Source organism: Lissotriton vulgaris, chromosome 10 (assembly GCF_964263255.1).
Source record: "Lissotriton vulgaris chromosome 10, aLisVul1.2, whole genome shotgun sequence".
Classification (NCBI taxonomy): Eukaryota; Metazoa; Chordata; class Amphibia; order Caudata; family Salamandridae; genus Lissotriton; species Lissotriton vulgaris.
This window is the reverse complement of record NC_141698.1, coordinates 977,630,930-977,643,711: the sequence shown is the minus strand read 5'-3', so window position 1 is coordinate 977,643,711 and position 12,782 is coordinate 977,630,930. Positions and strand designations below refer to the sequence as shown.

Sequence of the window (12,782 nt, the reverse complement as noted above, 5' to 3'; positions counted from 1 at the left end):
ATGCCATACAGAGTTTGTGATTCAATTAATTCTTTGTGGCTTTTCCTCCCCTGGCCCCGGCTTGCCTCCCTAATCCATCAGAGTTAATTAGCTACTTAGCAGGTTAATTGATGTATCAACCCTGTGCCCTCCCCATGCGAGCAGTGTGTTTACAGTTTGACCGAGTGTAAACTTGACCACTTGAATGGCTGTTGATACATTCTCTGCACTCGTCTGATTTGGGCAGAATATGCAGCTGCTTTGCGACTAACATTGGAGAATTGAAAAGAGGCGCTTTAGGGGACCGGAAACAGCGGAAGGGCTCAGATCCTTGTTAAAAAAGGATGAAAACCACGTGAAAAATGTTCTTTTTTTGTCCCAAAACTGAAATGAAAGCACTGCGGAATGCAGCTTCGGCAGGAAATGCTGTTAAAGTACTGTTGTGAAGATTTAAGCATATGAACAATTTGAATGTACACCGAGCGTCACTTCCCCTTGTTTGTCCACTTGCATTATTTTTGATTTCGTGAGGTGGAAGTGCTGGGGTCATTAATTCTGCTTTTACCTTCTAGAATTCAAAATTCCCTAGTAAAGTATATGTTCAGAGGCTATGAGCACAACACGTCTGAAGGGCAGGAGGCTGAAATATTAACACTCTGGTGAAAGTTGGGATTGTGCTTTGTCGGGACCAATTACTGAGTGCCTGCATAATACTTAGGAGTGTTTTACAAAAGGAGAACGTGGCTGTGCTCAGACAGAGGCGCAACTAGAGCCAAATTTCGGGGGGGGGGGGGCTAAGAAAAAATTTCGGGGGGGGGGGGGGGCTGAACCTTTAATCAGTAGGCAGAGTGGAGCTGCAGGGGCTCTTAGAAGGGGTGAAACCACTGCAAGGCCTAATTAACATTCAAATGGTCTTTTAAAGACCTGTGAAACGTTCGGGTGCGGCTCTGTGTGTGCCCGGGATCTGTCTCATCCCGGGCTGCCACACACGACGGGGGGGGGGGGGGTCGTGGGGGTGGGGGGGGGGGGAATGAAGCCCGGTGAGTCCAATGGGTGTTGCGCGCCTGTGCTCAGACATAGTTAAAAAATCAAGGAACCTTGATGTGCTATAAGAGGCGGACAGGACATGACTAACACAGCAGTGCACAGACCTTGGCACTGCACGCATGCACGAGTATAGGCAGCAGACCAACAGCACAGCCTTAGGCACTGCATGGAAGAGGACAGGCAGCAGGCAACAGCACAGTTTATAGCACTGCACAAACAGGCTGCAGACCAGTAGTAAAGAAAATGGCACTGCGCATACGAGGGCAGGCTGGAAACCAATAGCCCACTGGCACTGCACATACGAGGGCAGGCTGCAGACCAACAGCACAGCCCCAGGCACTTCATAGAACAGGGCAGGCAGCAGGCAAATAGCTTACTCCATGGCACTGCACATACGAGGACAGGCAGCAGACCAATAGTACAGCCCGTGGCACAGCACAATTGCAGACAGGCTGCCTACAAACAGCACTGTTCATGTCGATGCACATATGAAGACAGTCTGCAGACCAGTAGCACAGATCATGGCACTAAATATGCAAGGACACGCCGAGAAGTACCTAGGAGGCACTTTTGAACCCCAACCCGCCCCCAATCCCCCTCCCAAAATAAGCTTGGGGAGTCTGGTGCTACAGAAATATATATTGGAAGGTTAGGGGTTCGAATACAAATTCTATGGTAGACAGCACACACCGTCTGAACAATGCTGTGGGTGGCGTCACTGGCGCGTACCACAAGGCGGCATTGCTAGAGCACCCTCACAGGGGATGACACACTGGTAGTCCAGTCCTAGGCGCTGCCTACCCCCCTCCCCCCGCTTGTGTAATGCACTGTACAGACCCTCCAGGATTTGAGGCTGAAAATGAATGATTATGAGTAAAATAAAGTGCCGCAAAAATGCCGCTAAATTTCCATATTTGTGCCGCTAAATTTCCAAATTTGTGCCGCTAAATTTGCTAATCCATGCCGCTATATCCTGGGGGGTCTGATTTCTGTGACAATAACCCATTGCAAAATGTTTGAGAATCTCACCCCATAGTCTTAGAATGTTATGGAGCAGAATTGTGCGTATATCAAGAGGGAGAGAGAGGACCAGATAGCTAGTCCAGATCCCCGGTTTATATGTTAAGTAATCAAACAAGACTAGCTATGAGTGGGGTTGTTATGACATTTATATTATAAAGATCATGGTGACTCAGTTAAGCTTTGTCAATGGGGGGTGGCACCTGTTGGGTGTCTTTAGAAAGCCCTCACCCACCAACCTAGTTGGTGGCATGCTTCATCATCGGGCCCACCCAGTGACACCTAGCGTGTCCCGGGTGTGCTACGACGCCTGGTTACAGCGGAGCAGGTATGTCACTGTGTGTGCGGTGGAGGTGGTGAGATGGTGAGTTTAAAACGGCTTGGCGGGGGTCCCAGTCCTCGAGAAAATGTATTAATTGGGCCTCCGTCAGCGGTTAAAAATAAGGCTGTAGAATGTTGGGGGCAAGTTACGACCTCCCACGTCCTTTAAAGTGTCAACATGTTTCAGCCAGTGCCTTATCGATATGCTGGCTTTCGTCAGGACTAAAAATAGTGTGAATTAAAATTAAAAACTAGTGGGTGTGTAGTGTGGACTATGTGTCTACACGCCCTAAAGTGTATCTAACTGTGAGAGGGAGGGGATTCCCTTCTCAAGATCACCTGTACATTTAACATAAATGACAAAGACAGAACATACATGGGAAAAAAAGAGTCACTAGGAGATATAGTCATATATATCATGACAGCCGGCTTAATAGCGATGGGGTGCAGGCTATAAGCGGCTCAAGTGTAATGGTATTAGTGATACCATTATGGTGGAAGATCGCACTAGAACTTCGAAAGTGAAGTGGTTAAAAAAACGGATGAATTACAACAGTAGTGAAATACAGTGAAAGCAAGGCTGTGTAAGGCTTATGCTTACGCTAGTATAAAGGTGTGCCCTCTTCAAGGTTTGTTGAGGTGGCAAGGGGTAGACCCTAGGGGGGAAAAGAGGGTGGACCACTGGAGTTAAGGAACCTGTAGGGAAAAAGAGCGATAGCGCTTACCCATGGTCGAGGTGGTAGTGACTGCATACTCACAGGACTTCTGGTCAGCGCCGGCTTTGGACCTGTTGTGCCTCCTGCTCAAACCGGTAGCGTAAGGTCTATGTCGCCGGTTTTTATATGGAGGCTGATTGCTAAAGCGAGTGCACCTGGAGAACAGGAGAAAGGGTGGAAAGACTCGTGTTTGCCGAGTCATTATTGAGCTCCGGCGGGTGCCGGTTCAGCCGCGTTGGGACGCGGTGTAGCGTTCAGAGTGCGCACATGCGCGGTAAGGTGGTTACGCTATGCGCATGCGTGGAGGAAGACGGGCTACTGCGCATGCGCGAGCTGGGAGCGCTAACTCGCGAGTTCCATTCTGTGTGCGCTGGAGGCGTCTGCTTCAGTGCACATGTACACGTAATAGGGGCTGCATTAGTGCACCCGGCGGGGGCCACATGAAAGAGGCGCCCCTTGTGTATGAGGGATTGGAACCTCGTGTGTGGGAGATTAGATGAGTACTGTTCTGGCAAATCTAATGGGCAAGGCAGCAGATACGATAGGTATCACTGGGTGGGCCCGATGATGAAGCATGCCACCAACTAGGTTGGTGGGTGAGGGCTTTCTAAAGACACCCAACAGGTGCCACCCCCCATTGACAAAGCTTAACTGAGTCACCATGATCTTTATAATATAAATGTCATAACAACCCCAATCATAGCTAGTCTTGTTTGATTACTTAACATATAAACCGGGGATCTGGACTAGCTATCTGGTCCTCTCTCTCCCTCTTGATATACGCACTTATAGGCAGCGCGCAGCTGTGAGAGCATACCCAACCATGGCGGAAAACCATGGCCTAACCTTTACTGAAAATGACCTGGCAGACATACTATCTGACCCGTCATTCCAAGCAGACTTTAACATCTCTAGCACGATCGCACAGACCACAGATTGGGAAACCCTAACAGAGAAAAAGCGCAACAGGATACGCACTATCCTACACGGGACAATCCTGGCCCAATATCTTAGAACCAATTCAGCTCCAAGGGGACTTCTAGTACCTAACGCACCCAGGATCTTCCTTGATGATCCCACCTTCAGGAAGGACTGGGCCCAGATCGCCTGGCACTGCACCAGGGACTGGATGATACTCATCCTAAAGACAGCTAAACGTCTATCGGACACATTAATGCTTGAAATAGAAGAAACAGAGAGGCACTTCAAAGCTACAATCACGTCATACAAGAAAAAACTAGATGACCAAAACAGAGAGGTTAATGAGTATAAGGACTACCTGACTCAGTCCAAATTCAAAAAATTCGAAAAAGATCTCAAAAAATTCTCTTATGCGAAAGTCTACCCATACTCGGAGGAGAACTACACCCCACCCACCAAGGAGACCAACATATCCCACTCCTCAGGTGACGACAGCTCCGTCTCCAGCGACTCCAGCACTGGATCACAAAAACAGGGAGGAAGAGGACGAAGAGGTCAACGCTGGCCCAACCACTGGCAAGGAGGACAACCAAACCAATTCTATGGTTTTCCACCCAACATAGGCCATATGCAGACCCCTTACTTTGGCTTTCCCAATATGTATCACCCAGGACCGATGCCGCTATTTGCAGGCAACCAGGGCCCAAATTTTCCTTTTTTAGGACGGGGCCACAGGTCACGGGGACGCAGAAGACCAAACCAACACAACAATGCACAGGTCCATTGGGCAGAAGAGGAAAACCCCGTCAGCTCCAACACACGCCAGAAGACGAAAGAAGCAACACCAGGAACGAGCAAATAACTAACCCCACGAACCAACCGTCACTGGTGTTCAACCTATCAAGCACCCCACTGTCCACAAAGGAACGTGCAGTATTGGAAAAAGGATTGTCATTTGTGCCCACCACTAGACTTGATAAATTCAAGTTACACGCTGAACTAGCACAATTTTTCAGAAAGCTGAAACTTAAGTCTTTCTTTGAGAAAACAACCACCGACGTGGCACCACCTGACACCAACACCAATACCACAGGTCTCCGAGTCAAATCCACCTTTGTCCCACCACCCTCTTCCATCCCAGCTGAGATCACAACATTTGAACAAGCAGTATACCATGACATTGAGAATCTCAGCCCAAACGACCACTTCAACAACCTGTCGTGGGAGGACAGACAAACAATACAACGTCTCCAAAACAACCCCACACTAATAATAAAACCAGCGGATTAAGGAGGAGGAATTGTCCTCCTTGATAAAACGGACTATGATACTGAGTGCCGCAGACTACTCAGCGATAACAGAAATTATCGTAGACTTGACCATGATCCAACTGAAGAACTGCGTACCACCATCCATGCATTGGTCAAGAGGGCAGCAGACGCAGAACACATCTCCAAGCAGGAAGCCGAATACATCTGCCCTGAGCATACTAGAACTCCATACTTCTATACGGTACCCAAAGTACATAAAGGGGTAACCCCACCCCCGGGTAGACCGATAGTATCAGGTATCAATTCTGTTCTAGAACCACTCTCCAGATACTGTGACTTCTTTCTGAACCCCCTGGTACAACAGACCCCTACCTACATAAAGGACACCAAACACCTGCTGCAGGTCATCAATAACATTGCTTTTGACCCTGCCAACCAGCTGCTGGTAGGGCTAGATGTGGAAAGCCTCTACACTAGCCTTCCCCAAGACGCCACCCTTCAGGTGCTGCATGACATCCTGGAAGACTCTCCCTGGCCGTACCACACCCCAAGGAGCTTTGTCCTGGCCTGTGCGACCCTCGCGCTTAAAGAAAATTATTTTGAATACGAGGGCACCTTCTTCCTACAAACGAACGGAACATCCATGGGCAGTGTTTTCGCGCCGAGCGTGGCCGGATTATACGTACACCATTTCGAAGGCACTCACATCACTGCGGAATCTAACCCGTTTAGACATCATATCCTAAAGTGGCACAGGTATATTGATGATATACTGGTCATATGGCAAGGCACTCGGCACGAGCTAGACAACTTTTTGAACTGGCTGAACAGCAAAGACCCATATCTGAATTTCACAAGCACGGCCAGCAACCACCAACTCCCCTTTCTAGACCTGGAAATTACAGCCAAAGACGGAACACTTGTAACCACCACCTATTACAAGCCCACAGCGAGGAACTCACTACTTCATTTCTCCAGCTTCCACCCTCGCCCTCTCAGAGAAAATTTACCTTATGGTCAGTTTCTCCGCATCAGAAGAAACTGCACGAATGTGAATGACTACAAATCCCAATCAGCAGACCTAGCCACTAAACTAGGCAACCGCGGCTACCCAAAAGCCATTATCAAGAAAACACAGAAGAGGGCCAGGAATCAAAACCGAGAAGCACTCCTTGAAGACACCATCAAAGAAGATGAGGAACAACCAACCACATGTGTCACCACTTACAATACTGCCTCCAATGAGGTTACAAAAATAATCAAGAAACATTGGAAAATTATCAATTCAGGACACAGGAACTGGGAACTCCCGAGGTTCGCGTACAAGAGGTGCCATAACTTGCGAGACCAACTAGTCAGCACCAGACCAAAACTACCACCACAACCACCAGAGAACACAATACTCAATGCGTGGGGCCTACCTAAGGTCACGGGACACTACCCCTGCAATGATTGTAGTGTGTGCCATCTTACATCGCACACCAAAACCTTAAACCTCGAACCCAACAAGGTCTGGTCCCAAAGGGGCCACACTAATTGCAAATCACGGAATGTGATTTACCTAATCACATGCACGTGTGGCCTCAGATACGTGGGGATGACCACACGCAAGGTCAGAACCAGGATCACTGAGCATCGCAGCACTATGCGATGCAAGAAAAACATTAGTAAACTGACTAACCATTTCATTACCAACCACCACACACCCAATGACTTTACCTGGACAGTCATTGAGCAAATCCCAGAAAGTCCCATTAACAATGATAAGAAACTACTCAATAAAGAGCAGAGATGGATATACCGCCTCTCCACTGCTACACAGGGTTTGAACGATGCTATCCCCTGGAACTCCTTGACCAACCTGTAAGTCCAGGGCCCACCTACCCTCCCTCTGCTGTATGTACAAATCCTCTGTACAAATCCCTGAGCCCTGTGATCTTAGATGTAACCCCCAGTAATCACTGCTTGTGGATCTGGGGTCTCCCTATCAATTGAACTACCCCTTGAGCTTGATGGTTCTATGTGCTGGGTCTCCATGCCCTTTCATTTTCAATTTTATTTTTTATTTTTTATATGGACAGTAGATAATCTGCTGCCTTGCCCATTAGATTAGCCAGAACAGTACTCATCTAATCTCCCACACACGAGGTTCCAATCCCTCATACACAAGGGGCGCCTCTTTCATGTGGCCCCCGCCGGGTGCACTAATGCAGCCCCTATTACGTGTACATGTGCACTGAAGCAGACGCCTCCAGCGCACACGGAATGGAACTCGCGAGTTAGCGCTCCCAGCTCGCGCATGCGCAGTAGCCCGTCTTCCTCCACGCATGCGCATAGCGTAACCACCTTACCGCGCATGTGCGCACTCTGAACGCTACACCGCGTCCCAACGCGGCTGAACCGGCACCCGCCGGAGCTCAATAATGACTCGGCAAACACGAGTCTTTCCACCCTTTCTCCTGTTCTCCAGGTGCACTCGCTTTAGCAATCAGCCTCCATATAAAAACCGGCGACATAGACCATACGCTACCGGTTTGAGCAGGAGGCACAACAGGTCCAAAGCCGGCGCTGACCAGAAGTCCTGTGAGTATGCAGTCACTACCACCTCGACCATGGGTAAGCGCTATCGCTCTTTTTCCCTACAGGTTCCTTAACTCCAGTGGTCCACCCTCTTTTCCCCCCTAGGGTCTACCCCTTGCCACCTCAACAAACCTTGAAGAGGGCACACCTTAATACTAGCGTAAGTATAAGCCTTACACAGCCTTGCTTTCACTGTATTTCACTACTGTTGTAATTCATCCGTTTTTTTAACCACTTCACTTTCGAAGTTCTAGTGCGATCTTCCACCATAATGGTATCACTAATACCATTACACTTGAGCCGCTTATAGCCTGCACCCCATCGCTATTAAGCCGGCTGTCATGATATATATGACTATATCTCCTAGTGACTCTTTTTTTCCCATGTATGTTCTGTCTTTGTCATTTATGTTAAATGTACAGGTGATCTTGAGAAGGGAATCCCCTCCCTCTCACAGTTAGATACACATAGTCCACACTACACACCCACTAGTTTTTAATTTTAATTCACACTATTTTTAGTCCTGACGAAAGCCAGCATATCGATAAGGCACTGGCTGAAACATGTTGACACTTTAAAGGACGTGGGAGGTCGTAACTTGCCCCCAACATCCTACAGCCTTATTTTTAACTGCTGACGGAGGCCCAATTAATACATTTTCTCGAGGACTGGGACCCCCGCCAAGCCGTTTTAAACTCACCATCTCACCACCTCCACCGCACATACAGTGACATACCTGCTCCGCTGTAACCAGGCGTCGTAGCACACCCGGGACACGCTAGGTGTCACTGGGTGGGCCCGATGATGAAGCATGCCACCAACTAGGTTGGTGGGTGAGGGCTTTCTAAAGACACCCAACAGGTGCCACCCCCCATTGACAAAGCTTAACTGAGTCACCATGATCTTTATAATATAAATGTCATAACAACTCCAATCATAGCTAGTCTTGTTTGATTACTTAACATGGAGCAGAATTGCACAGTTTACTGACATTGTGTTTTTTCTCTTAACCCTTTAAGTGCTGCCGTCGGCCAACGGTCGTCGCGAGCACTACCTTGTCAGTGCTGCGCACGACCGTTGGCCGACGGGCCAGCACCCGTTATTCGAACGTTCAGCACTGGGCGCTGAACGTTCGACGCTCTTAAGGAGTTAACAACTATCATATCTAATTGTTGTAATAAGATTATACTATTTGACAAATTTGAGAGAGGTCAGTGAACATATACCACTCTTTGTACTGATTCAGTATATTAATAACAAATGTTCATTTACAGTATGAAACTGGCATACCGGATTTTGTCACAACCTACGAAAGAGATCCTTCGGACCTGAAGCTGAAATCACAGGCTTTGAATACAGGTAAATAAATATTTAATGAAATACCCTAAGAGTCAACAGTGTTACAGACGGCAAATACTTGAGCATAGAGACAAAGAGCACAAGCTGCTGCTGCGTTTGAGCTGGATGACGTTGGAGATGTGAGTGTTAAAATCTTCCAAGTAAAAGCAACAGAGGGCAGATGATCCTCATAATCTGATAAGAATGCATTGTTTGCCCTTTTAAGTCTCGGAAAATTTGCTTTACGGATTACCTGTTTGACATGCTTCTCTTCAATACTAGAAAAAGAAAAACTAAACAGTAAACACAAAGATAAGTAAACTTTCCCTCTTGTAACTTTGACCAAGGAACATGGATTCTCATTCAGTGAGCTAGCTATTGCTGTTAGTGTAACAGTTTCCATTGTAAAATCCCAGTTGTATTCACAGGAGATTGTTTATTTTACGCATCAGAAATAGTGAAAAAAACATGGCAAACACATGGTAAGTAAGGTTTATGTTGCTTAATAATTGTTGAATATTGTGGAAACTTCAGTTGCATTTGAACATTCATTTTATTTAAATATAGTTTCACACACAAACGGTAGCATAGCTTAGTCAGTAAGATTGGGTGGTCGTGGTGGTGGGAGGCAAGCTTCAGCTTTTCCAACAATCACACTGGCCCATCCTATTAAAATACGTTATATGAGAAGCAGGACATGAGGTGGGCTTAAGGGGCAGTGGAAAGAGAAAGGAGTGCAGATTGTTAGAGTTACTTAAAACACAATATTTCTCAAACAAACCAACATTTTTAAGGCATTCGCAACAGAGAGGAGAGAAAGAGTGTGTGTGTGCGTGTGCAGTTGTGTGTGTGTGTGTGTGTGTGTGTGTGTGTGTGTGTGTGTGTTTTGCCGTCAGTCCGGGCATGTAAAACTACCAGGTGAAATCCGACAGACACCTACCCATACCGGACTGAAAACACCTGTACCCAACTATTTACTACAGAATATATTTTTAGGTGGGTGTAACACCTCAAACACCCCACCCCCTTAAGCTATACCCCTGTGCACAACATTTAAATAAAATAACCTCAAACAGTCCAGCAATCTCATAATTTACTATGGCCGTAAAAAGAACCAGTGGTCAGTGTGGGCTTGAGTATTGTAATAAGAGATGAGGCAACGAGGATTTCAAATTACCACAACGCTAGAGGTAGCAAAAGAGATTTTTTTTTTTTTAATTGATCCATGATAATCTCATAGAATTTACTCTTGTAGCTCCTTCATTGCCTTTGCAGCCTTCCTGCAGTGAGGTCAAGTACTTAGCCTGCTCTGACTCAGCATGACAGTGTTTTTCTCATGTACATATTTTCAGTGAGAACTGAGTCTGAAGCTGGATGACGCTCATGAAAGATTGTTGAGACCGAGGAGCCCTCAATGAAAAATTCTGGAGTGATATAATTACCACTTTCATATTCATGCTGAACCAAGACCAAAGTTCTTCCTTAACTTCAGGAGCTGAAGAGGACCCGCCAATTCAGGAAGGAGTTGAGGAGTGTGAGAAAAAAGCAACAAAGCAGGGGTGTGGAGTGAAAGAGGATCATGGAAGTAGGGTAGTGAAGTAGTTGAGACCAGGTGGTGGAAGAATGGAATAACAGTGGAGAATTAGACCAGGAAGAAGATTTGTGGTGGAGACAAAGTTCAGATAAAGGAAACGTTGAAGAGTGGCAAGGAAGAAGAGCAGGAATAGGAAGAGCAGAGGGGTAGCAGGCAGAAGGGTGGAGGAGTGGTGTGGGGGGGGGGGGAGGAAAAATGATAGAACCAGAGATCAAGTGGGAAATGAAAATAGCACCACTGGTACCAAAAGATGGCATGCACTGGGAGAGTGCCACTAACCTCATATGACCAAGTACGGGGGAGGTGCTGGGGCAGGGTGAAGGAAGGAGTCAATAGCTTCAGAAATGCAAGGAACAAAAAACAAAGTGAAGGAAGAGAGTACCAAACCAAGGTACTCACATGGGAAGCCTGCAAATGAGAAAAATAAGCACTTTTAGAGAACCACACTACACCATACTCAAATATGCTTTGTGGTTAGAGGTCTGTGTTTTAATTAGAAAAGTTTTTGTACACTTCTCCCGTTTGATCACTGTGTAAAGAGAACAACGCCTTTACATGTGTCAATGTAGGCTATTGTGCAATGAGAGTTTCACATAATTCTAATACTTGATGTCAGAACCCAGTTCAGAGGGCCTTGGGCAAACATGGGTTACTGGCTCAGTCATGGGGGTTGAGGCCTTTTACTCCTGATGTCCCCGGGCCCAGCGTATTATGGATTCTGGGTAATGGGGCCAATTGCCCCTTCTGCCTTTGGCTCTCGGTTGTGCATCCGCACCCTCCTCAACCAAGGACACTCCGCAGTCCTGATACTATTCAACACTGTCTCCCACCGATCACTCACCACCAGACTCCACAACACCGGCATGCAGGGAACTGCCCTCGACTGGCTCCGCTCCATCCTCACCAGCAGAACCCAAAGAATCAGACTGCTGCCCTTCCTCTTCAAACCCAAAGAAATCAACTGCAGAGTACCCCAAGGATCGTCGCTCAGTCCCATGATCTTCAACATCTACATGGCCCCCCCTTACTGCCAAGTCAGACAGCAGAGACTCAGCATAGTATCCTCCGCCGATGACACCCATCTCATCCTCTCCCTCACCAAGGACCCCATCACCACCAGACTCAACTTCCAGGAAGGAATGAAAGATGTCACATCCTGGATGAGCAGCAGCTGCCTGAAGCTGAACTCGGAGAAGAAAGAGGCCCTCATCCTTGGACCCTCCCCCTCCGCATAGGACAACACCTTGTGGCCCACCGCCCTCAGCAGCCACCTCAACCCTACGGACCATGCCCGAAACCTCAGCATCATACTTATCTCCTCCCTCTCCAGGGCCTGACTGGTCAATGCCGTCGCCTCCACCTGCTTAAACACCCTCTGCATCCTCTTCAAGACCTTCAAATGGATCCCCCCGAATCAAGGAAGACCGTCACCCACGCACTCATAACCAGCGGACTGGACTACGGAAACACCCTCTACGCCGGGATCAACAAGTCTCTGGTCCGCTAACTCCAGACCATACAGAACACCACAGCTAGACTTGTCCATGGAATCCCTCGACATGAACACATCACCCAACACCTGCGTTACCACCACTGGCTCGCCATTGAGACACTGGTCTTCGCAAACAGGCAGGCGCTAGTGCTCCAAGTTCCCGGGCAAGTAGTCTTGGTTTCACTTGTGATGTCCCCTCATTCAGTAAGGAGACTAGCAAGCCTTAGCCCCAGCCCTGGTCACGGGTAGAAGTCTGGCAGACTTTTCCTTCGTCACGCAGCCTATCTGGCTGTAAACACCCCATCTTATAGTCCGTTTTCAGACACCAAATGTAATTTAGAGCCAGAATCTTAAAAGTTTTAAGGTTGGGCGTCTGCTTCTCTTGAAGTATTTACTCTTCTGCCCTGTCTTCCTCTTGAAAACCAGTCTGTCACAGAGGGAACAACTCCAAAGCTGATTGTCCCTCAACACAGGCCATGGGAGTGACTAGAATTTACACCTCG

At 47.6% G+C, this 12,782-nt stretch overlaps 1 protein-coding gene across 1 annotated transcript in view; it reads left to right on the top strand.

The window, feature by feature from the left end:
- The window catches only part of C10H7orf78 (chromosome 10 C7orf78 homolog), a 117,477-nt gene that overhangs the window by 59,584 nt on the left and 45,111 nt on the right, over window positions 1-12,782 (top strand). Inside the window, exon 3 of the mRNA XM_086940007.1 lies at window positions 9,130-9,214. Coding sequence (XP_086796133.1) covers window positions 9,130-9,214 — 85 coding nt within the window. The remainder of the gene's footprint in view (window positions 1-9,129; window positions 9,215-12,782) is intronic.